The 26244-nt window shown below is 36.5% G+C and overlaps 1 protein-coding gene across 7 annotated transcripts in view; it reads right to left on the bottom strand.

Moving 5' to 3' along the window:
* LOC131300406 (F-box/kelch-repeat protein At3g23880-like) overlaps positions 1-22736 on the bottom strand; it is a 37506-nt gene extending 14770 nt beyond the window's left edge. The window contains exons 1-4 of one of the 7 annotated variants that reach the window (XR_009190945.1): positions 22580-22736; positions 22324-22420; positions 21456-22231; positions 5040-5150 (exon numbers count right to left, since the gene is read on the bottom strand). Coding sequence is in view for 6 of the 7 variants with exons in the window: in XM_058326222.1 (XP_058182205.1) it covers positions 21472-22599 (1128 nt within the window). In the remaining variant the exon portion in view is untranslated. Of the gene's footprint in view, positions 1-5039; positions 5151-21455 lie in introns of those variants that run through there. The other 6 variants (XM_058326226.1, XM_058326223.1, XM_058326224.1 and 3 more) reach the window with 6 other exon arrangements.
* Positions 22737-26244: the final 3508 nt, after the last annotated feature.

Raw genomic sequence — 26244 nt, 5'->3', positions numbered from 1 at the left:
GGAAAGGGAAAGGGAAAGGGAGAGAGAGACAATTAAATAATCAGACAGAATTGAATTCTTGATGAACAGTAGTTCTCTATTAATACCTAACCAATTCTTGAAATCTATTTTAGCTCCCTTTTTACCTCTTCTACTACAACCTGTTTTTTCTATTTTCCTTAGGTAAAATAGCTAAAAAGCTATTTTACATTATCTGATAAACTTGCTTAATAGGGGTATAAGAATGGATGATGTAAAAGCCTGTCAAATGACCATTTTGCCATTGTGCAGTGTTAAGTTAGATTATTCATTATGATTAATATAAAATTATAAAAATTAATTACTTTTTCATAATTAAGCAATATTAGCCTTAAGAAAGTCGTAGAACCAAATATCTCTTAGCGCTAGATAACGAGAGCCCTAAAGTCAAAATTTAATTATGACCCTTTAGAATAAAATTGTCAGAAAATTAAAATCTTTCCACCGATTCAAACGGATTAAAATTTGGAATACTAATTTTTTTGCTCGGGTTTCCCCACCAAATACAGTGTTCATTTTAATTTTTTTTTTCCGGTGAAAGTGTTCTTTTTTGAGATTTTTTTTTTTTTGTTGAGATTGGTCAAAGTGCACTTTATTTTATCAATTACTCCAGTAATCACTTCAGTAATTGATTAGTGGTAGGACCGTAAGAAACAGACACTTTCTTTTATCCTTTTTTTTGTTCTTATCGCCATGGGAGAGAGAGAGAGCGCGCGCGGTGACAGTAGCAGCAAAAAAACGGTGGCAGCAGCAACAGTAGAAGGAGGGGAAGAAGAAGAAGAAGAGAGAACGGCTACAGCTTACTATTCTCCCTCTCTCCGATTAGTCTCCCTCTCTTCGATTTACTGTTTTTTTTCTTCCTGTTCTTGTTTTGCTGTCGTCAAAACTCAGAAAACTCAGGCGGGTTAGGGGCTGGAGGAGGGGGATAAGGAGGAGGTAAAATCGTCCAATTTGAAGGGGTATTGGGGGGATAACTTAATAACACCTCAAACCCTGTCCGAAAATATGACCGGCCAATCCCTTCTTCTCCGGTCTTACCGAAGGAAGAGGATTATGGAGTACCCCTGAGTTTGTGGCTTCCAAACGGGGGCAAAGCGTGGGGCCCCGGTCTTGTAAAGGGGGGAAAACTAATCCCTCTTCCTATAGCAGCATCCAAACGGGGCCTAAGCGATGAGTTTACAATAGGTCAGCCCCTTTTAGACGGAGTTTATCCCGTTCCACTTTCTCAAATAAGTAAGTACTTTAATAAGAATCTATTTTCAAGCTTAAAAATAAATAATTTATAAAAATAATTTTTTAATTTTTTTCCAGGGTTTAAAAAATCTATCAAATAAGATCCATATTGCATATTTTTTTATTTCTGTCAATATATTATTTTTAAGCTTAAAAATTGCAAATAAGTACTTGGGGTATTTTTTAAGGGATAAATCAGAACACCATAATTTTATGACAAAAAGAAAGGGAGGGGCTGCGGTTTTTTAAGAAATTACTTCTTTTTTTTATTTTACAAAATTATTCTTCTTTTTTTGTAAGGTAAAAAATTAAGAAATTACTTTGTGGAATTAAATATTTTGATGAGAAATGGAGGAAAAAGTACAAAAACCGAAAAAAAAAGTTCAATCTCCTCTCTAATTTCTCTGTGTCGTTCCAATTTCCTCTCTGACAAGATCAATTTCCTTTCTCTCTAATTTTTCTCTCCATTATTTTCTTTACTTTTCTCCTTCCCTACCCAAGTTCCAAACGGAGACTAAAAATATGATAATGGTGGTTTACGTAATTCTCCACCAGTGGCATCCATTCATGAGACTCTTTTTTTTTCCCTCAAAACAGCGTCTTGTGTCCATTATATGGGATATATTTTGCCTTTTTTTTTTTAATCGATTCAGTCCATTAACATGGAAAGTCCAAAAGCAAATACAGATTTTTTTTCACGAAATACAGGAGTGAACCAAAACTACCCAAATCTAGATGCGAGCACCTGCAACAAAAGCAGACAAACTCAAAGGCACCTACTGCCGAAGCAAGCCGGCGATAACGTGAAGACATAAGAATCCGTCGCAACAAAAGTAGTAGAGTATCCAACATAGACACACAGCTCAAACCCACAATCAACACAAGAAGAAATCTAGCTGATATGATGTCCAGAAGCAGCTCAACACCGGCACACCCAAATTAGAAGGCACGCCGACGAGCAACCACCGATGAGCGAACCCCACTAACATGGGTAGGACCACACCGGTATGACCTTGCTGACACTTCAGGCTCAAGCACGCAACCGCCAACTTAACGACAAGCCTGTGAGACCACAGCGAAGCACCAAAACACAAAACTCCCAACTACCCCCAATCGCACTATCGAAGCTACCAAAACAACCCAGACACGCCAAGAGGCCCTAAACGCAGCTGAAAACTCCAGCCAAGCAACCAAACCCTAAACTAAAATAGATTATTCGTCCACCACCAACACCCACCAAATCTAGGGATACTAGACTGGTATAGATCAGACTGGGGAGACAAGTCGAAAAAAAACCAAGCTAAACAGCCGGCAAAGAAGTAAAGAAAAACAAACCCTAACCCCAACCTCACTTTTATTAACCAGCATCTGAGTGGTTACATTAAATCTTTCTCATATACTTTGCCACTTTTATTAACCAGCATCTGAGTTGTTACATCAAATCTTTCTCATATATACTTGAGGGATTATAACCAGCATCTGAGTGGTTTAATTTAGGGGAAAAAACTGAAATAGTCCATGTAGTTAAGTATTTGTGTCAATTTGGTCCTTGTAGTTTTAATTGGCTCGATTTACATTCTGTACTTTTCATTTTGTTTCAATTTGGTCCAATTACTAACTTCCGTTAGTCCGCCGTTAGCCCTTTAAACAATAAAATCATATGGCCCCCTTTTTTGGGGTTAAAATAGACTCGTTCGGCTAAATAAGCCAACTGGCTTATTTTTTTATCCTTATTGAATTTTTTTTCGTATTTGTTAGTTTTTCGTCAATTTTTTTTAGGGTTATTGCATCATCATGATGAGAGGAATCTAAAAAGTTAAAAATTATGATCGAAATCCAATTTTTTTTAATAAAGACGAAAAAATTGGCTTATTTTTGTCTTTATTCAAAAAAATTAGGTTTTGATTGTAATTTTTTACTTTTTAGATTCCTCTTGTTATGACGATGCAATAATTCTCAAAAAAATGACGAAAAACTAACAAATACAAAAAAAAATTGAATAAAGACAAAAAAATAAGCCAGTTGGCTTATTTAGCTGAATAGGGTTACTCATTCCCCTCTTGCCCTATTATATCTCTGAATCAAAACACAGTTCACGCTTCCATTCTCCATTGATAAGGAGGCACTTGAGAAGAAATTTGGTTATAATTTTCTACAAAAAGTTGCCATCGAATTCAGCATTTTCATGATCAGCCATGAGGCATCATAACCACTGATATTGTCTACATATTTAACTTGTGGACAAATATTGATATGCCTTATTTTTCTGCATAGTATTGAAAATGCATATAGAACCATGTCCAAAAATCACAATATGATATAGATCTAAAAGTCACAACATGATAAATAACCACGTTCAAAAGTCAGAATATTATATAAACTCAGTTCCAAATTTACCATGGCATAACCTAATACATAGACATAACAAACCACTTAACTAAGTTACAATAAACCTAACTTAACAGCTCAAGTGGTTACAAAAAATAGTGCCCTGTCATTCCATTCATTTTCCTACACTTGGCCCATGCATTGATTCCTGACTAGGAATGTTGAAAAATAAATCTAAGCCAATTTTTTTCGTTTTTATTCAAAAAAAAATTAAATTTGGATAATAATTTTTTACTTTTTAGATTCTTCTCGTTATGACGATGCAATAACCCCCAAAAAATTGACGAAAAACTAACAAATACGAAAAAAAATTTGAATAAAGACAAAGGAAGTTGACTTATTTAACTGAACGGGTTTGTTTTAACCCAAAAAAAGGGGGTCATATGATTTTGCTATTTAAAGGACTAACGGAAGTTAGTAAATGGACCGAACTGAAACAAAATGGAAAGTACAAAGTGTAAATCGAGCCAATTATAACTACAGGGACCAAATTGACACGAATATTTAACTACAAAGACTATTACAGTTTTTTTCCCTTTAATTTATGAGTGTAATCCTTGTGAGGTTTGAGTCAATGCGTGCTTTGGAAGGATGGAGGGGTCGTACTCTACTTGTAGACTGACATTGCATTTTCTGTAGCTATCTTTTCACTCTCTCTGAATTTTGATTAAGTAATTATTTATCTTTAATCGCAGGCAGTCTTTTGAATTTTGATGATTAGTAGTAATTATTTATCTTTAATCGCAGGCAGTCTTTTGAATTTTGATGATTAGTAGTAATTATTTATCTTTAATCGTAGGTAGTCTTTTGAACTTTGGGTTTATTCTTATGCTTGCCATACATGATGTCTGATTCATTGCTAGAAAATTTCAGAATTCAATGTAAATTCAAAGGGATGGCTAAAAGAACTGCTGCTGGTATCTGGGGGGGATAGGAGAATTGAGTCTTGGAAGTGGAGAGGTGGCCATACGACAAAACATTGAATGAGAAGAAAAAAAAAAACCATTATTCTTGCTCATAACGGGAATAATAGAGATGAGAGATCATTCATTGCCCCTCCAAATCCCTCTCCCCATTACAAATTTGTGTAGGCTTCTTACAATTGAGGACACCACATAAATGTGTGGCGGAGAGAGGGATTGGGACACAACGTGTCCTTGCTCTTGGTGGAATGATTAATTTTTCGAGGGCAAACCTCGAATTTTCCTACCCTTGGAATCACCAAATGGCATTCCTTCAATTAACGCAAAAATCATTTTTTCGTGTTTATAATAAGTTGTTTCACAGTCTCTGAGAGTCGACATCCTTATTTTCCCTAACAAATTTTTAGTTTATCCGATGCGCAATTTTAGAGTGATCACGGAGAACAAAAACTTAGGTAACAAACATTGACCTCCCGGATAATGAATGAAAAAAAAAAAAAAAAAATTCTTGCTGTCAATCAGATGTGCCGAACAGGAAATCCGAGCTCGAGCTCCCTCCAACCAGAAATTGTTGCTCCGAGTTAAGGCCTGAAAATTCATCAACACCACCACCGAAAAATAACGTGAAATCGTGAGCAACGATACATATTAGATGTGGCAAACGGGCGAGTTTGGACGGGTTGAAACGGGATTGTGAGTCAAATATGGGTCAAAAAGTAAATGGGTTGAAACGGGTCGGGTCGAATATGGGTCGAGCCAAACTCAAACCCGCCCGACCCAACCCGTTTTCCCCTTCTTTTTTTTTTTTGGTTTTTGTTTCCCTTCCCCTCTCTTCTCCCCCTTCTCTTATTTGTCTCAATAAGAAATTTCAGAAAAGTAAAATTTCATGAGGCTCCGTTTGTTTCGATGTAAAATACTTTTCATGTAAAATATTTTTTTAGAAAACAAACTTCAAAATTTTATTTTCCGGTGTTTGGTTGGCACTTGAAAAAAAAATTCAGAAATCGACAAAAAAGTATAGAGAGAGAGGAGGGGCTTAAATGGTGGAAAGATATGAGAATATTAGAATTGAACGTGGGTCAGAATTGATAATCAACTGAGCATTGAGAATTGCAGTAGAAGGCAGCAGGTTTATTTCGGAAAATAACTTACGGAACATTTAAGGGTAAGTCATTTTCATCCAATTAATGGAAAATGTTTTACATGTAAATGTTTTCCTCATTTTTTACACAACCAAACACCGGAAAATAGGTAAAACATTTTACCGAAAAATATTTTATGTCCAAACAAACGGAGCCTAAAACTCTTTTTTTTTTTTTGAATAAAAATGAAGCAATTAGAGGCTAAAAAAACTTTTAAAAAATCAGGTTTTTACTTCTTTTTTTTCATTTTCAAACAGTAACGTAACTTCGACGATGAGTCAGAGGCTGCATCAGAGAATTGTCTGGAAGGTAATGATTGCACCGATTGTATAGTTTCGGTCTTTGTTGCGTTTGCTGAAGCCATCGCTTAGGTTTGGATTAAAAAGTCAAGGGACTTTTTATTGTCTCTATTCAAATTTTTTTGTAGTTGTTTATTTTGCGACAAACTTTTTATCCCTATTAATTCGTCTCGACAAGACAATCGAAAAAGTATTTTTTTTTACTTTTATCCTAACATTTTTTTGTAATATTCAAGATAAATCCCAATCCAAATCCGAGCTCAAACCATAACTCGCCGGAAATAATACCACCGACGAGCAGCCTTACTGGATCTCAAAAAAATCTCCAACAATACAGATTGTCGGTTGAGTTCTGACGACGGAGACGGGGACAGAGAGAGAGAGAGAGAGAGAGAGAGAGAGAGATGGATGTCGGAGAGAGAAGGTGGTGGTCAAACGGTCCAAAAGTGGTGGAGGTGGGGGCCGTCGGGGGTGGGGAGGCAAGGAGAGAGAGAGAATATTATTTTGTTCAAAAATTTGGGTCAAATTGATTTTGAAACAAAACACTAAAAGAGAAAAGAGTGAGCCAATTTTGCATTTTTCACGTGGACTAGTGTAACGCCCCGATTTTTCGGAAGCAAAATAAAATAAAATTTTAAGAAAATTTGCTAAATAAATATAATTTTTCAAAATAAAATTTAGCTATTACAGTCACTAGATAAATTTACTGATTCGAAATACATTAACTTCAGAACTGACTCTAGGCTTGGTACAAATCTAACGCATACTCGATCTTCGTTCCTGATATTCTTTTCGTGTCGAACTGCACCATCTTTGAATCCTCTCCAGTGAATCCTGCGCCCACTGGCAAATTGATCGCCGAAGCAAACGATTTGCCAGGATACAGATGTATCCGCGAGTGATAAATCACCCAGTAGAATAATCCAACCCAACCACCTCTTTTACTTTACAGCTAACAAGCAACAAGATAATAATACTGCGAAAGAGCAGAATAAGAATTTACAAATACCAATTTATTACTATTCATTATCCTAATGTGAAATCTAAGATCTCTCCGCGAGATCTTTCCTCCCCCAATCACGAGCCATGCTCGGTCCCATGAGGTCACTTCTCTTTGCTGTCGCAGGTACACCTAAGTTATATACCGAGTGTGCACCCCAATAACTACAACAAGGGGAAAACTTATCATACCTGAATCACAACTAGGGTTCGCCTATCTTATATACCACTTCGCCATCATCACTGGACACACGCCAGTTTATCAATTCATCACTGGACACACGCCGGTTTCAATCTCATCACAAATCTCATCACATCTCAAAATCACGCCTGCAGGCAATCTAAAAATAAAACTTTTCAATTCATCCATTACCTAGCATCGTCTAGGTGAATTCTATTCGCATACCACCCCATGTCTCTAGAGTCCAATCTAGCATTTCAAATCAAGTATCGGGCAATATGCAATTAAAACGAATAATAATTAAAACAATTAGTAAGCAATGCAATAACGCAACTTTTTATGAATGGGCCATTGCCCTTAATATCGCATGACCAGATGATAATAAGTAAGAACTTTTAAAAGAATTAAAAAAAATATTTTTCTAAGCTCCTATTAATTATTTTCAAGTAATTAGATTAATTAAAAACTCATTAAATGCATTAATTAGGTAAAATATTAGAATAATTAACACGACCATAATAAAAGTCCTAAAGGTCCTATGCAACCAGTAGAGTGTCAAAAGTTGGGTTCGGAGCATCGCGGAATTAATTTAAATAAAGACGTTAAATAAAGTGGCCGAAAGTGAAGTAAATAGATAATAAATAATGTAATAAATAAAATATGTTGAGATTAACAATTTTCTTCTTCAGGATTTAAGGAGTCTAAATAAAACTACCCGGGCATTAATAATATGGTTTATAAGGTCGTAAGGAATTTTTGATTGGAAACGCTATAGAAATAACAATAAATGGTAAATTAAATAAAAAAATATTAATTTAACAAGATATTATCTTTGAGATGCAAGGAGTCCAGAAAAAATTAGTTTGGGTGTTAAAATGTTGTTTGGAAGATCGCAAGATTTTTCGTTTGTAAACTTTGATAGATAACTAATAACTAATTTAATAAATAGATAATTAAATTAAAAAAATATGATCTTAACAAGTTATGATCCTTGAGATGTGAAAAGTCTAGGAAAAATAGTTTGGGTATCAAAAATAAGGTTTGGAATGTCGCAAAGTTGTTTCGAAACATCTAAAATGTAACGACCCTGATTTTCAGTAAATAAAAATTTTGTTAAAAAAAAATTTTGAATTTTATTTTTATTACTTGGATTTGCTTTTAATATTTGTTTTTAATTTCTATAATCCGTCATAATTAGATTTAAGTCCTTAAAAATATTCTTCTTGACTAAGAGTTCTACGTGGCAATTAGAGTTAGCTCTCAACCGATTAGTTGGAGGAACCGGACCACCGATTCACCTAGTTACAATTCCCTAACCCTAAATGGACCTTTTTGACCGTCTTTGAGCCTTATGAAACCCTCCGAACCCTATTGAACCATTAGACCATAGGAGTAATCATTTTATTCCTATGTTTAGTCATTTCAAACCCTAATTATGACCAATATTCCTTTACACCTTGGACCATAATTGTTAGGGGAATTTTTATCCTTGGATATTAGACCTTTGACTTGCCAATAAGCATGATAAGACAAGTCATACAAAGAATCCCATCATTTTGCTTCCAAAAGAAGCAAGACTAGCCATGCATGCATGCACACCTATGTCCTAACCTTAAGCCTAACTATCTTAAGTTTTACTTTTCTAGATGAATATATACATGTACTTATATACCTATATATGTCTATACATAGAACAAGAGAGAGAGAGAGAGAGAGAGAGAGAGAGAGAGAGAGAGAGAGAGAGAGAGAGAGAGAGATGCCGAATGGGAGAGGGAGGTGGAGTGTGTGATTGTGTTTTGGACACTTACACAAGCAACTTTAATAGCCCTAAGCCTATTTACTACATGCCAACCCATTCTAATCTTCCAAAGTACAAAGCTAGCCCATAATTATGTTCTTTCTTACATGCAACCTCATTCTAGGATTTGACAAGCCTTAAAACCCTTCATGATAACCTAGATTTGGCCTAGAATGGAAATGACTAGTAAAGGAAGGCTAGAATTTTGGTTGAAGGCTTAAAATGACCACTCAATGGAGTAAATCCATGGGAGAAAGGAGAGAGGGGGGAGGGGGGGGCGGCCATAGAGGAGGGAGGAGGAGCTCAAATGTTGGCTATAAATAGCACCCCATGCCTTCCATTCAACTCACACCTTCACTCATTTGCCATTTCCATTTTCCAGACAGCTTACTGCCCTTCACAAATCTTTATTTTTCGCCTACTTAAAGTAGTTTTTAGAACCAACTCTCTTCGGGAAAGTTGTAGAGCACTTCGAAACCTTCAAGTTAGACCCAAGAACCACCCCAATCAGTGAAGAAATGACAAAGATATTGGCATCCGAAATTCAGTAAAAATCTCGGATTTCCATTTCCAAACAGCGTACTGTCTCTTCCTTTATCACCATTTTTCTCCTACCTAAAGTAGTTTCTAGGATCAACTTCCTTCACGAAAGTTGTAGAGCACTTCGAGAGCTTCAATTTCAACCCAAAAACGATCATATTCGACCAAATATTGACCGAGTTACTGCCTTCCAAAGTTTGGTTCAGATTTGCGAATTTCACCGCCCGTAGAAATCTTCCAACTAGCTTATTCGACCCCGACTAGTTTCGGATCAAGGTAGATTAATCTTGCTCACTATCTCTATGTATAACGTAGGATAATCTTAACTCCTATCTCTAAGTATACATAAACGTTCTCTTAGACGTTAAACATATCGACTTTATTTTCCGGAAAAGCATATTTTGTTTAGAACTTTCCAAAAAGAAAGAAAGAACGATTTTCAAAAGTCAAGACTTTATCGTTTGATTAGAAGTATTCGTGTTTGATATTTGAGATGGTTATGAGCATGATTATTAATATAGAATTGGATGATCTTGCTAGTTTAGTTTCAAGATTTTAATGAATGATTTATGTTTACTTTTGTGATAAGTCCTACCGCGGAGTCTATACATGAAAACGTGACACGAAAATCGAGGAAGATAGAAACATGACACCTATGGTGTGTTAATAACAAGGTGTGTTTTGAAATCGCAATGTGGCTGGACTTGCCCATTGTGGGAATGTGTGTGTGTGTTCCAATGGAGATCCAGATCAGCGGAACCATTGTGAGGTTGTGTGCGTTCCCATGGGAACCCGGAGCGGCGGAACCATGGTGAGAAATGGCTTGGTTATCCGTGGAGAGGAGCCAATGCAAGTTTTGTGTGCCAATGGGAACCCGATGCAGCGGAACCATTGTGAGGATACTCGGGAACCCGGAACGGCGGAACCGAGGTTGGGTATGTTAAAAATGGATTTTGAAAATGTTGATTTGGTTATGAAAAGTGAAAATGGCGACACAGTCTACGATGAGTCGCGTAGGAGAAACACAGAAAAACATGGACACCAACGATACTTGAATAGTGAATATGGATGTGCTATCGTTAATCGTTTTTGTTAAACCTGCTTGTACTCTGTTGATTTTATGATCTATTGTTTCTAAGTTAAGGGTTAGTGGGTTTGGATATTCTATTGAGCTTTTGTAAGCTCACGGTGTTACCTTTGGTGACCCTGACATATTATATTGGTGGCGACGCTGGTATAATGTGTCAGACCTTATAGATGAACAGGATGAACTCTACGCCTTGGAGGCCCTTAGAGTCGAGAAGCTGGCCAGATTGGAGGAGGAAGCGGAGTAGTAGATAGGAACCTTAGTTTACCTCTCCTGTTGTTGATTAAGAACACTCTTTATGAGAGTTATGTTGTAATATTGAGCCAGACTCCATTTTATTTTGAAATGAAATTGTCCATTTAACGTTCCCAAAAATTCGGGGCGTTACATAAAATTAATAAATAGGAGTATTATTAATTTAAAAACTTTTATTAATCAATTCAATCTACCAGATAAATTAAAATGATATAATTAATACGTTTTATACTAAGAGGATATTATATTGTAAGAAAATAATATCAAGTCAGTAGTTTTTCATAATATTAATATCAGAAAGATTGTAAAACAAATATCATAAGGGTCATCTTCTTTGTAAATAATTACAAATAAAGTGTCAGGCTCAAAAATAATATCACATTGGTGAATACTGCAGAAAACGCGCATTGAACTATATTTTTTTCGTTCGGGACATAGGGTTAAGTTAAGCATATAAACACTTAATATACTTGGAGAAGAGGTTGGAATGGATTATAATACCTTAAATCGGATCGAATTGATTTAAAAACGAATCTTGAATTTTGAGGAAGAAGACTTCGGGTTCTTTGATCGAGAGACTTTGGGATCGGATTGAGACTTGTTTGGGGACGCTCTGGGTTGTAAGAGGTGATCGGGATGATTGAATTGAGTTTCGGTTGGGCGTAGCTATAAAACCCACTTTTCTCTCTTTCTTTTTCTCTCTAGAACTCCATTGATTGGAGCTTGGATTTCTTCTGTTTTTCTCTTCTTTTCTGGTCGGTGGAGTGTGGAAAATATTGTGGTATTTTCATGGGTCAAAGGGGTGGGGTATTTATAGAAGAATTTTGGTGAAAGAGGATAAGAGTGAATTTAATGGGGTTGGGTTCATGAGATTTGGAATTGATGAATTGGGCTTGATTTTAGGGTTAAGGAGGAAGTAGAGACTGAGTAGGAGACGGAGAGACGGAAGGAGTTTGAGGTGAGGGAGGAGAAGGAGTGTGCATGCATGCATGTGTGCGTAGGAAAATTTTAAAAAGAATGCATGTATATATTGCATGCATAATTGTATTAAAAAAAAGAATTGCTGAGGAAAATAATCCTAATAATATTATATTTAGAAAAAAAAATTGGATCAAAAATCCGGGTCGTTACAACTAGTCTGCAAGATCTTTGGGATTTCTTGGTGTGGGTCTTTTTAAGCTCAACCCATATTGAACCCATTTTCAATCCACCTAAACCCATATAAATATGGATTAATATGGGTTCAACCCATATCAACCCATTATACAATATGGGTGGGTTGGGTTGGGTTGGGTTTTAAGTGAGCAGGTTTGGGCGGAACCATTTAGGTGGACCCAAATTGCCACATCTAATACATATACAGCAAATACACTACAAACAATAAAAAATTGGTGGGAAGTCCACTATAACATGTTTGTAACCCACTAGGTCCACTGATCAAGTTTCTAACCCACTAAGTCCACTAATATGTATTTGGTAAGGCCTAAAGTCCACTACATTTAAAAAGGGAAATAGTGCCTGACAGAATTATCCTTCTATTCAAATCCCATCCGTTTAGCCCATTATCCCTTCTACTTTTGAAATCACGCCAATCACGGCAGCAGTTACGTTGGAATTTGCATCAGTTCACATTTAACATTAGATATTTACATTTTACGTTATATACTCATACATTAGCTCTCATTTAACGTTCTATACTTATTCACACATGACAGAAGATCAAATATAACAGTATATAATGTTATATACTCGTTCTAGTCCATTAATTAGGTTTTGGTAAGGTCTTAAGTCCAATTCACTTAGAATTAGATCAGGACTAAAATACCCTTCAGTTAGGGTTTCAATCTCACACACACACACACACACACTCTCTCTCTCTCTCTCTCTCTCTCTCTCTCTCTCTCTCTCTCTCACACACACACACACACACACACACACACACACCCCGCCGATCGTTCCTCCCGCCGTCGATCGTCCCCCTTCTACCATAGAGTCTTGTTCTTCATATATAACGTTATATAAGCTTCTGTCTCTTATAACGTTATATATGAGCTGCTGTCATGAGACATATATGGGTATATATGAGTTTCTGAAATCTTTTTTTACTATAATACAAGAACATATAACATTTCAAGTTTACATCTGAACGCACATATATTAACATAAAATGGTATATGTTCTATATTTTTTTTGGAGTTTCGTTGCACAAAAACTCCCATATAACATTATATTTTTACTTTATTGAATTGGTCCACGCAGCGGCCTCAATGGCTTGCTTCGAGTAACAATGTATGTTCTTTTTTTGTTGGGAGGTACACAAGTCAGCAGCTTTCATATAATGTTATATGTTCTATTTTTTTAGAGTTTCATAGCACAGAAACTCACATATAACGTTATATGTTCTACTTTATTGAATTGGTCCGCGCAGCGGCCTCATTGACTTGCTTCTGATGACCGTATATGTATGAGCTTCTGAAATCTTTTTTATTACAATGTAAGAACATATAAATAATCTTATATATGTTTATAATGCAAAAACAAACAAAGAACCTTATATGTATTACTTTGCCACATAAATAAATACACACAAAAAAACGTAATATGTGTGACAAAAAATAAACACATAACCTTATAACGTTGTACACGAGATTCTGTCCTTTCTAATTCTAACAAAAAAGAAAAAAAAAAAGAAGAGGAGATCTCGTAACTTCTTTCCCTTTGTCGCCGTCGCCTTCTTCACAGTCAACTTCACAGGTAACTTAATACTTTTCACCCCTTGAACAATTGCACAAATAATAAGTCAATAAGGCCGCTGCGCAGACCAATTCAATAAAGTAGAATATATAATGACCAGAGTTTGATATAACTATATCTACTCGCAATCAAAACCCTAACTTAACCTAGCCAAACCATTCATATAATCATATATACGAGGAGAATCATACCTAGTGTATCAATTGTGACGTAGGATCACACACAGTTTACATTCACAAACTATAACAAAATCGGAATATAACCAAGATTTATATAACCATATTTTCGTTAAAGTGGGTTATATCTATAAAACGAATTAAATTAGATTATTGAAATGGTCCGCGCAGCGGCCTAGTTGATCCGAATATATAGGCAATATTGATACAACCATATATACTCGCAATCAAAACCCTAACATAGCTTGGCCAAACCAATTATATAACCATATATACGAAAAGAAACATAAACTGGATTGCTCAGATAACAAAAAACTGAACATCCATCAGTAAGCGTTCAATTGTATAACGTATACTTCCACAAAAGCTTACAAAAATATGCACTTGCATTATGGCTCTGTGAGAGAACAAGGCCTTATTTCATTTGTTTTAGGTTTAAAACAAGAGTTTTTTCAAAATACTAGGGGGATTTAAACATGACATTTGGAGGGGACATGATAGCAATTTTATGGAGAGATAATGGAGGGAAATTCCGATTTATCTCCTAAGTTGGGAAAAAACTTATAAGTACACTCCACCTCAATTGATAACTTGGCCAAACCAATTATATAACCATATATACGAAGAGAATCATAAACTGGACTGCTCAGAAATTGATATAACCATATATACTCGCAATTAAAATACTAAACTAACATAGCCAGACCAGTTATATAACCATATATACGAAAAGGAAAACACAAACATGTAACCATTAACCATTTGATAGGATTGGTGGTATAGATTGCACAAGAACTAAGAACAATGGAAAACGAAGGGAGAGTTTATTGATAAATCATGAATTGACAGATTGAGAGCTCTCGTCTCAACTGCAAGCCAACTTTATTCCGCAGTGTATCACCATTAATCATTAACTTAGCCAAACCAGATATATAACCATATATGCTGGACTGCTCAAACATACACATAAACATACACATAAACCATTCATAAAATTTCCAAATGATGCTCTGTACAAAAAACCCTCAAAAGAGATCATCAAACTCTGAACCAAAAGAAATCTAATTTATGGTATAACAATATATATACAAAACCAGAACTTAAATTACCCAAACCATTCATATAACCATATATACGAAGGGAAACATACCTAGTGCATCGATTGCGTCGTAGGATCTGATGGCAAAGTCGGTCAGCGAAGTCTAATTTTGGGACCCTGAAATTAGGGCGACGAACGGAGAAGAATGAGTCAAAACAAACTTACAAACCCATACGCAGAATCAGACACCAAAGAAAATCAATTGAGCTAAAGCATGAACCACAAAACAATCAATCAACTGAAAGTACCAGAGAACAACAAAGACAAATCCACCATTTTCCGCAACCAAATGGACTAAACAACATCAGTTTAAAATATGAACATCTCTTGGAAGCCAAAACAACTAAGCTAGAATAAACAGTCAAACTGCAGTACAAGTGCAAACAGCAGTCCAATGCAAATCTATGCTGCTCAGCATATCAAAAGTCAAAACATCATTGATATAACCATATATATACTATCAATCGAATCCCTAACTCAATTCAACCATACCATACTAGATCCAAGATTGATATAACCATATATAACCGTCATTAATATAACCATATATATACTATCAATCGAATCCCTAACTTTACCAAACACCAACCTAGCAAATAAATATAACCATATATACCCATAGTTCACTTTTAGTTTTCTAAGAAACATACCGAATGCATCGTAGCAAACGGAAGAGATTGACGGCAATGGGGATGAACCAAAGGGTTTCGACGGCGACGAGGATGCAGAATGACGGAGATGAATCAAACGAAATCGGAAAAGGAGAATCTATACCGTTAAGGTCCAATGAATGGGTGAAGAACGACCACTGGCACCAGAATAAAACGGGTGAAGAACGGGCAACGAACGGAGACGAACTACGAAGAAGGTCCGACTGAAACTAGGGCGACAAACGGCGACGAACGGAGAAGCGAGACCGTTGGTGAACGAAGAAGGCCGACAGCCATGCACTACTCTTCACGAACCGTCTAAGGCTGGGAGAATTTTTCAGGAATCATCCAGTATCGTTCCTTCTGAAAAGGGAGTTTTTTTGGGATATGGAGAATTTTGAACTGGATGTTTTTGAACTGATGAAAAAATGGGGCAATTTTTTTTTTTAAAACAGGGGTGTATTAGACCAATCAGGGTTATTATATCCTTACTAATAGGTTAGTGGACTTAGGGGGTTATAGAATTTAGAAGTGGACTTATGGGGTTTGGAAAGTAGTACAGTGGACTTGAGGAAAATTCTCCCTACAAACAAGCACTTAGTTTTTGGAGAAATATCCTAGAATTCAGCCGAATTACATCACAATTCAAGGAAAATGCGGTATTTTCACTCCTACTTTGAACACAAGAATATAACATAGGAGTAATATGAAAGGCATATCCAAATCAAAACAGACATGAAAAGCAAGTTGATTCAATCATATTTATAAGAAATTTTAACGTGCATTCATGACAACAAGGAAATATGGGTATATCAACTTCATATTTCAGGTACGCGTTTAGATTCATAAAATCTGATGTCACAAATAAAGGAGATCAATAAATTTTCCAACTAATCGGAAACAAACAGATAAGTTAAAGTTCCCATTGCCTGAAATGAGGATCATAAACAATTTAGATGCCTGGATCTCTAAGCTGTGTTCAACATACTGAAACTTCCATATGGTTGGAGAAGCTCCGTTTAATTCTTGTCCAACCAATATGAGCGTACATGAAATAATATCAAACTAAACTCTTTTCATGGGGAAGGGGCGACCAGTGTAGCTTCCCTCTGGGCGTGACTAACGGGGTTCCACCCACTATGGAATATTCAACTGTGGCTATATGTCCCGATTAGAGTCGCCACCAAAAGAAGCTCTTGCGAGATAACCACTGCCCAAGGGAGAACAGTTCTGTCACCATAGCCCCACGAAGGTATGAACCAAGGGCCCTCCACAAAGCGTCTAGTTCAAGAACCCTAATACTTGCAAGCAAGATTTGAACCCAAGAAGAATGTGTGGGACGGAGGGAATTTTACCGCAGCTCCTTGGCCATCTCGATTACCACCTTCGTGGTTAAACTGCATAAACTACTCCCAAGTTGAACGCTTTCTTTGTATAGATAATAAAGGCAAAACAATGCATACCTGACATGCATCCTAATCAACTAGATCTATACCACCATCAACCTTTCTCTCATGCAGTCCAAGGAAAATGGAGTGTCAATTCTAGACATTGCCCCCGATGATTGAATCCAGAGAAACACCCACACCATAGGTTTCAACAAAAAAAAAAAATCCACAAACACCCCCTTTTGATCAATTGAGTTTCTATACCATTGGTCTTCTTAGGTTCATTATAGGGTTTTTTTCCCACATCAAAGGAAGAACATCTACATGAGACTAAATGAGGAGACGACGTTTGCCATCCTTTCTATTGCTTACTGGAATAATGCCATCCTTGGCACTTCTTATACTGAAAACTCTGCCTTCCACTTCATCCTCGGACGACATACACATAGAGTTGCAAACGAACCGAGTTGCTTGCGAGTAGCTCAAGGCTCGGCTCGTTCAAAAATCGAGAAGGGCATGAGCTCGAGTTTTAGGCTCGTTTAGTAAACGACCCGAGCTCAACACTCCAAAATTCAGCTCGGCTAAAAAGTTATTAGCCTTTTGTATAGGCTCGTTTAGTAAATAAACTGGGCTCTTCTCATTTAGAAATGAGCTTGGCTCGAGCTCGGGTTTCAAGCTTGTTTAGTAAATGAGCCGAGATCAAATACTACAAAGCTCGGCTCGTTAGCACCCCTACTCACACACAACAGAATAAGGAGGGGAAATTGCTATCAAAATATAAAAACACACACACACACACACGAAACCAAGAGAACATGCTTCTGGTCAAACAAATTATCACATCAACATTTATTGTCTCTCTAGTTCTCACACTACTATTGTATATAACGAGATAGAAATTCAGTAGACTCTAGTGATAAGCACCCGTTAATGCAATGCAGGGTGCGCTAGTATCTAGTTTTAGTTAATTTCATCGCTTAATTAGTTGCTTCTTAATTGCGTTTACTCGTAAGGTATGTTTTTAGTGCTTTCAGGTAAATCGTGTGAATAAGGCATATTTTGACATCATCCATGGCCCGAGTGCGTCCAAGTACCCGAGGAACCAATGAAGACCATGTCGGCCCCTGAAAATCTGGCTAAGTATGGAAAAATCACTTTTCGAAAAAATATCGATTTTCGAGATAAAAAATGGCGGTAATTGATCCTTGAATTTTTCTAAGAGCAACTTCAAAATTGCAAAGTTTTATTCAAAGATTAAGGTCATGTTTTGAGCCATTTATTCGATAGAAAAGTGTGCTGTTTTCTATTTTACACTAAAAGCTGGGGGTCAACATTTTGATTGGATTGAAATCTCAAAATTCTGGTAATGCCATTGTTTCCAAATGGGGGGTACTTCCTTATTTTCATTAAATAAATTAAAGTAAAGAAAAGGTAAAAGAAAGGTTTAAAATGCCATCTTTACTTAAGTTTAGAGAATGAAAATAAGATGCTGTGGAGATTTGCCCGAGCAGAACCTGTCATTGCCTGAGCAGAAGCTGGATGGCCAAGGCAGAAGATGATTTGCCCGAGCAGAACCTGTCATTGCCCGAGCAAGAGGAAGGCAGCCAAGGCAGAACTTTGAGCTATTGAGCTTGGCATCGATGGGATGCCATTTGTTACATCGATGCCGAGCCCCTTAGTGGTCCAGTCTCTTATTGATCTCGGCATCGATGGGATGAAATGCTTTACATCGATGCCGAGCCCCATAGCAGAGCTTTCTAAGGCCGTTGCCATCGATGCCGAGGGGCTTAGCACGGGATTTTCAGAGCATCTAGGGAATATTCCAGGCGCGGATCTTAGAAGTATAAAAGCTTATTTCATTGTTTTGTACAAGAAGTAAGTAGATAGTGTAGACTTAGATTTGCTTACCTAATTTTAGATCTAGATCTAGATTCAAATTGTTTTTGAGTGTTCTTGTTGTTCTTCATTTTTCAGTTTTGAATATTTCAATTTCTGCCCTTAGTTGTTACCTTTTGTTATTGTTGCCTTTATTAAAGTTGTTTATCTTCTCCCGATCTATCTTAATCTCTAATTTTCTTCTAGTCTTGTTATTTCAATTATGTCAAGTAGATTTTTGCTTGCTTTTATCTCTCTAAATATGAGTGAGTAGTTTCCAAGGTTAGGTCATGGGGTGATTAGCATCTTATGGCTCGGGCGAAAATTGCATTTTGCACCCAATAAAGCTTTAAACTTTGATTTGAAAATTGATGTGGGGTTCGGGTTTGTTTGTCAAATCACCGAGGTGTTAACCTCTTTGATCATGTGTAGGTGGGAGCTTCGCCTACCCACCACACATGATGCTTAGAGCTCTTTCGCACGAGGAATTTGCCAAATGAATTCTAGAGCTAGCTTGATTCTCAAATTATTTTATTTTCCGATTTGAGAACTTTAACCGAGTATCTTAAATTGTGTAATTGGGTGACGAGTGTGATTTAGCTCGGGTCTTGGGTGTTAATAATTCCTAGACCTAGCCTATCTTTTCCTTAGTTAATTCGCTTTAACTTAGCCCTTTTATTTCCACCGTTAAAGTAAAACAAAGTTGGCTGTCTTAAAGCCGAAAACCCGTACTTCCATCTTCAAATCCGAGCAAGCCATATAATTATTCCCTTGGGTACGATCCCGGATTTCCGGTTTATTATGCTTCAAACGACGTGTTAAACCCTACGCTTGGGGTATTATTCCACATTATTATTATCATCAGAGCGAACGAAGCATCTAGTATCCTTTAAGAGGGTGACTTTTAAAAGTATAATTTTCAAGTTGTCTTTGGCTTAGTAGCAAGGCCCTGATGTCAAAGTGGCCCAACCTGAAACCTCGCTCCCTCACTCCCAAGTTAGAATCTCCAAGGAACTTTCCACCCATCAAGAAAGGAGTACACTCTTTATAGAAAATAGAAGTTTTCAAGCATATAATCTGAAAAGAAAATATAGAGTAACGATAAAATACTAGAAAAATATTGACTCTAATTTGCTCAAGTATACCATACAAACTGTATTTAGTTACATTAACTAAAAGAAAAAATATTTTCTATTTACACAAATGGGTAAACTATAGTTAACCCCCTCTAACTAAGCCTCGCGTGCACTTTGCCCCCTCTAACTTTTTTTTTTTGGCACTCAACCCCCTCTAACTAACTGAAATTCAAACGGTCATAATTTCAAATGGTCATAACTTCTTCGTCCAAAATCGAAAACATGCAAATTATATATCAATTTCGAGGTCTTGAAGTCAGCTTTCTAATGACACCAAAATCACATCATGATTCAGCACACAAAAAGTTATGATCAAAAGAGTAAGGGCTAGTAGACAGAAAGACCGTATTGATCATAACTTTCTGTGTGCTTTGAATCGTGATGTGATTTTGGTGTCATTAGAAAGCTGACTTCAAGACCTCGAAATTGATATATAATTTGCATGTTTTTGATTTTGGACGAAGAAGTTATGACCATTTGAAATTATGACCGTTTGAATTTCAGTTAGTTAGAGGGAGTTGAATGCCAAAAAAAAAAGTTAGAGGGGGCAAAGTGCACGCGAGGCTTAGTTAGAGGGGGTTAACTATAGTTTACCCTACACAAATTACTAATTGACATGCATACTAGGACCAACTTTAGATTTCTTCACATTTGTCTCGCTCCCCCGCTCCTGCTTCGTAAACTAAGTTCCTTCGATTCTGCACTCTTGCATATTCGGCATGAAAGACATACAAGAATCTTAAACAAAAGAAGGGGCAACATAAAAAAGTAAAGGCCCTAAGAAGTCATCAAGCAAGATATTGAGCAAGACAATAGAGCAAGATTTAGACTCACAAACGTAGACACAGAACAATCTTACAAATTGAGTTCAAGTGTCTCTCCTTCAATGTTCCTACCTAAATTTCGAAACGCTAGACAAAAAGGTTGACTCGGGTTGATGCTATTAATAATGAGACAATTATCCATTCCCTTTTTAATAACTCAGGGTGTCAGACCAACTTACACAGATCTTGACTAGTCTATGTGGGACCAATCTCACTACCCACTAGCAAGGGGGCCCTATGGACTAGCCCTAAAGAGTTGATCGCTCCTGAGTACTTTTGAACCTAAGACTACGAGAGAGAAAACCCCTAAATCTCATACCTTCACCATCAGACCAACTCTTTGGGGTTTGGTGCATTGGTCTTTGCGGTATGGAATAACTGTTCATTTCTTAGTCCTCTAATCAGTGGGAAACTTTTTTGGTGGAGTTATAATTAGGTAATGATGCTTGCATGCACACATCTACCAAACTCTTGTAACAAGTGTTGAAAACCAGCCTCATGTATTCATCCCATAGGTTAGTTTCATTCTCCCATTGTCCCACAATAAAAAATATTTCATGAAGTATGGTTAACATTTTGTTACAGAAGTATCAAAATTGAGCATATATCACTTCAATTTACAGACACCTAGTTGGTGCAATAAACAAGGCATGAAAGGAAAAATCAAAAGCTATGTGAACTAGTATGTACCTCTCTTCATGAGTTGTTATTGGTGTTGCCTTTGAACCAAATTGTCAGCATTGGGTGAGACTAAGCTCTCAACATAGGTACACATTTGTAGACAGGGCCAGGGGTCCACGTTATGAAATATCGGATTCCTAAAAGTACCATTTTTTGGACTGTATATACTAAACCTCAGTCTGTATAATATCAAAAGTTCGCCATTATTTGAAGTGCACACTGTTGTTGAGAATTGACCAAACCGTGGTTCAGCTACCTCCTGGAGTGTGAACAACTTGGTCCAAGGATCTATCTTCCCATACTCCTTTATTATCCAAACATCAGTATAATTTTCTCGACATCTACACAACACACCAAGGCTTCCTTTTAAAACATACAATTCCAAATTGAAAAAACCATCACCATAAGTAGGCGGCAAAACCTCACCATAGGCCTCTTTTTCCAAATCAATAGAAACAATGACATAAGAGCAGCTTGAACCACTTTTGTCACAAACAACCCAATGGATCGACCCATTCAAAAATTTCCCTAAAACGCCAAAAGGAATACCACAAGAAAGGCCTCCAATCTTTCTCCATGAGTCTGTCCTTAACGTATAAACCATCACGTTGCTGTCAGCTGAAAACCCACCACCTCTATCATATAATATCAGCACCACTTTGTAGTCATCATTAGACTCATCAAAACCAAACCCATATGCATCTTGAGGATGCCACCCCCTCTTAACTCCCGAATCTGGCAATCTCTTAGATTTCTTAGTAGATGGGTTCAATAGATATAAAGCCCTCGTATTAGAAGCAACACACATCAACCCATTACAGGAACCCACAATAACAACAAACTGATTAAAGTCATCAAATGGATAGTTGAGGTCAACCACATTCTCCCATAGTTGATACTCCAATACAGAGTCTAGCGTTTCTAGTGAACATGTCTTCAGTCCAGTATAAGATGTTGTCTTCAGTCCAGTATGACTATTGTAACTATTCAAAACAAGTATGTGGCGGGTATAATCATCACCATCACCATCACCATCATCATCACCACCACCACCCTTATAAGATGTTTTACTGAGATGGGTTTTAACAAATTGGGAATTTGAAATCAAAGAAAGCCATGATTTGCAAACTGACCCGAATCGCAAAAGAGACATGACGGGAAGTCTCGAGAGAATGTCGAAGATGATTTCATTAGGGAGGTGCGTCAATGGTTGCGTGGTGGTGATGGGTTTCACGACCGATAGCCATGGCCATTGATGGTGTTCTGTGGTCTGGAGTTTGGGTTACAGAAGGATTTGAATAAATAAAGCGATGACAAATCGTCTACTGTTAGAATTTTTGTTTATAATAGGCTTTAATGTTTCGGACACCCTTGAATTATCACTCAGTTTCACTTAGTCCCCCTCTTCTAAGATGTATCTTGTTGACCCCCAAACATCACCGTGCTAGTTATTATTCTGCCAATGCGGAAGATAAATATATAAAAAAACATACTAAAGTACAAAAAGGCTTAGTAATCTATATTATAAAACAGGACGGTTTTCTATTAAAATGTCTATTCATACAAACAGAGCACCCTCTACAACCGTTCGATCTTACTTCCTATTAACTTTGTAGCCATCGGATCGAATGAATATTTCCTAATGTATAAATCTACAATGTCTATTCATACAAACAGAGCATCCTCTACAACCGTTCGATCCTACTTTCTATTAACTTTGTAGCCGTCGGATCGAATGAATATTTCCTAATGTATAAATCTACAATATGTAAATGTTTTCCAAACTTCCAAATTAAGTACACTGCTATAATCTGCCAAAATTGTATATTCCGGAAAGGCATGATTTTATAGTCCTAATGCTAATTGTATAATCAGCCAATTTTCAGGAAAGACATGATTGTTTAATCAGCCAATATTGTATAATCCTAATCCTAATGCTATATTCTGGAAATTAATTCAATCATGCATTTCTTTTATTGACTAATCTTAATCCTAATCTCAACTCTCTTTTTTATTGACTAATGATATTCCTGAAATTAGTGACAATCCTAATGCTATAATCAGCCAAAATTTGAAATAAAAATAATGAAATCTATATAATATGACAAGAAAGTTTTCTACCAAATCCTGATATCCTGATTTGTTGTGAGGGTAAAAAAAAAAAACTTAATTTATCCATCGGTTAAATTAAGACTTGCCGTTGATTGACTTAAAGATTTGATTGCCGTTGATTGACTTAAAGATCCGAATGCCTATTGTAATGATTTTTGATTGTAATGACTTACTTTTTTTCTATCCAATTTACCAATTGCTAATTGTAATGATTTTTGAAATTTCCGAAATTGCCGATTGTAGTTGATTGTAATGATTTCCGAAATTGCCGATTGTAGTTGATTTGGGTGTAATTAAAGACTTGATTGTAAAGACTTGCTGTTGATTGGGTGAGTATTTTCGAAATACAAATTGGTGATTTATGAATTTTCCGTTGATTGGGTGAGTGCTAAAATGGAAATACAAATCGGGTAAGGCAAATTTGCTGTTGATTGAACAATACAAATTGGGTGAAACAAATTTATCTCCCTCTCTCTCCCTAATCGTTTTTCTTTCTCTCTCTCTCCCTAAACGTTTCTCCCTGACTCTCGCCCTCTCTCCAATTCTCTCACCACAGGTATGGCTTTTTACTTCGTTTTTTTTCCAGTTCTTCATGGTTTTTTTTAATCTCCCTCTGTCTTCCTAATCGTTTCTCTCTCTCTCTCTCTCTCTCTCTCTCTCTCTCTCTCCCTAAACGTTTTCTTTCCGGTTCTCTTTTCCGTCTCCTTGACTATCGCCCTCTCTCCAATTCTCTCACCACAGGTATGGCTCTTTACTTCGTTTTTTTCCAGTTCTTCATTTTTTTTCCCAGTTCAATTTATTAAGTTCAACTCCAAAAAAATTCGATTACGCTCGGTTCAAATTGGAGTGACTGCTATACTGAGTATAATGTTTGAATCTTTTTTTTTTGAGAACATACAAGGAGGGAGAGTAATGTTTGAATCTTTTTTTTTTTTTGAGAACATACAAGGAGGGAGAGGGTTTCAATTCGAGCAATCCAAAAGTGCATTGGTAATGAAGAAGTTCATTCTATAGGATTGAATGAAGAAGTTTTTTTTTTTACCCTCATAATAAATCAGGATTTGGTAAAAGTTTAATCATGATTGCCCTCACATAATGATTTTACTTTTTTTCTATCCATTTGGTTATGAAATTCTACGACTTTCAAGTTATTTGTCGTTATCAAAATCGTGCATAGCACGGGTCTTATGAGATTCCCAAATAGGATAATCAGTAACACAATTGAACAAAAATGTCTATTCATACATTACTCAAACTATTGGTACATCAGTGTTTTTTGATTTGATTAAGATTTATGCGCTCGAGTTTGTTCTATGCGTCTTAGTTGGTCTCTTTCAAGCAAGGTAATTTTGTGATTGATCTCATAATCTCCATATATATATATATATAGGTATCCACTGATCAAAAAATTGTTTAACGGATAGGCTCACTTATGAGAAACTTTTAAAAAAAGAAGATTTACAGCTAATCATTTCATTCTTAATTTATGGAATTTCTAATGGAGAGATGGTTAGTTTGTTCTTAGAGGCATTCAACGGAGAGATCATGTGCAACCAAAGTGAGTGTGATTTACATAACTTTTCTATGATTTTACTTTCTTATGTGTCACGCCCTCGATTTTCAACATAAATAATAATAACATTTGATAATTAAAATCCTCACCGAAGTTACAATTAATAACCCAAAAGATAATTCAGTCCCCAATTCCACAAACTAGCCCAATAAAATTACAGAGTTCCACAATAGAAAATACAATACCATGTAGTTTAGTTTATAAAGATAGACAAGCATTCTCCAAAAAAAAAAAAGCTTTAATCGGTAACCACAGCATGAACTCCAAGCACTCCATGACAATGACCTGCAATGTACCTGAAAATGATAGGTTGAGCTACACTAGCCCAGTAGAGAAATCTATTCACAAGTTATAAGAAAATATGCCGTGTTATACATCTAAAGTGAATGAATATAGACAGATATGCCCAAGGTTTATATGGCTCTCAACAAGCGACTCACTATGGCTAAAGGATTCTAGACAATCCTATATGCAACACCTGCCATCTCACCCGTCATACTAGTGCCACAAGCATTCCCACATCAATCAAAAATAATCAACATTTGGTTTCTCAACCATTTCATCACATCAGGTATGTTCCCACATTCATTCTCATTTCACAATCTTCCTAATTCCTCATTTCATCAACAAACCTCCTTTGTTTCCAAATAGGTGTAATATATGGAAATACGTGACCTATAGTGGTCAAACTCGGCTGATTCGAGCTTGAATAGCCGGAGTCCGTTGATTCTGTGCACGAATACCGGAAACCGTTGATTCGCTCAAGAATAGCCGGAGGGTTTTCAATAGAAAAATCCTTTTCCCTTTCGAACAATCCAATTTAGTAAAAACCAATCTTTCTCTCTTTTTCCGATAATCTCATATCATAACATCCAAGGTTTTCGCATGTATCGCTCGTTTCCGGTCATCTCACCGAATGTCCATGGTGATACCCGTTCATTTATGTGGTCCGGTCGTCTCACCGATTGTTTATGGTGATACCCGTAGTGTCGATTCCGGTCGTCTCACCATCGAGTGCTGATACCCGTAGTGTCAAGTTTTCGTCGTATCCGTAACCTCAAACATTTATTCACATCCCATTTTATTACAAACAATCAACCATGTCATAAATCA

The sequence above is a fragment of the Rhododendron vialii genome, chromosome 9a (assembly GCF_030253575.1).
Source record: "Rhododendron vialii isolate Sample 1 chromosome 9a, ASM3025357v1".
NCBI lineage: Eukaryota > Viridiplantae > Streptophyta > Magnoliopsida > Ericales > Ericaceae > Rhododendron > Rhododendron vialii.
The sequence above is the reverse complement of the archived record's forward strand: the minus strand, read 5'-3'. Positions and strand labels throughout refer to the sequence as shown.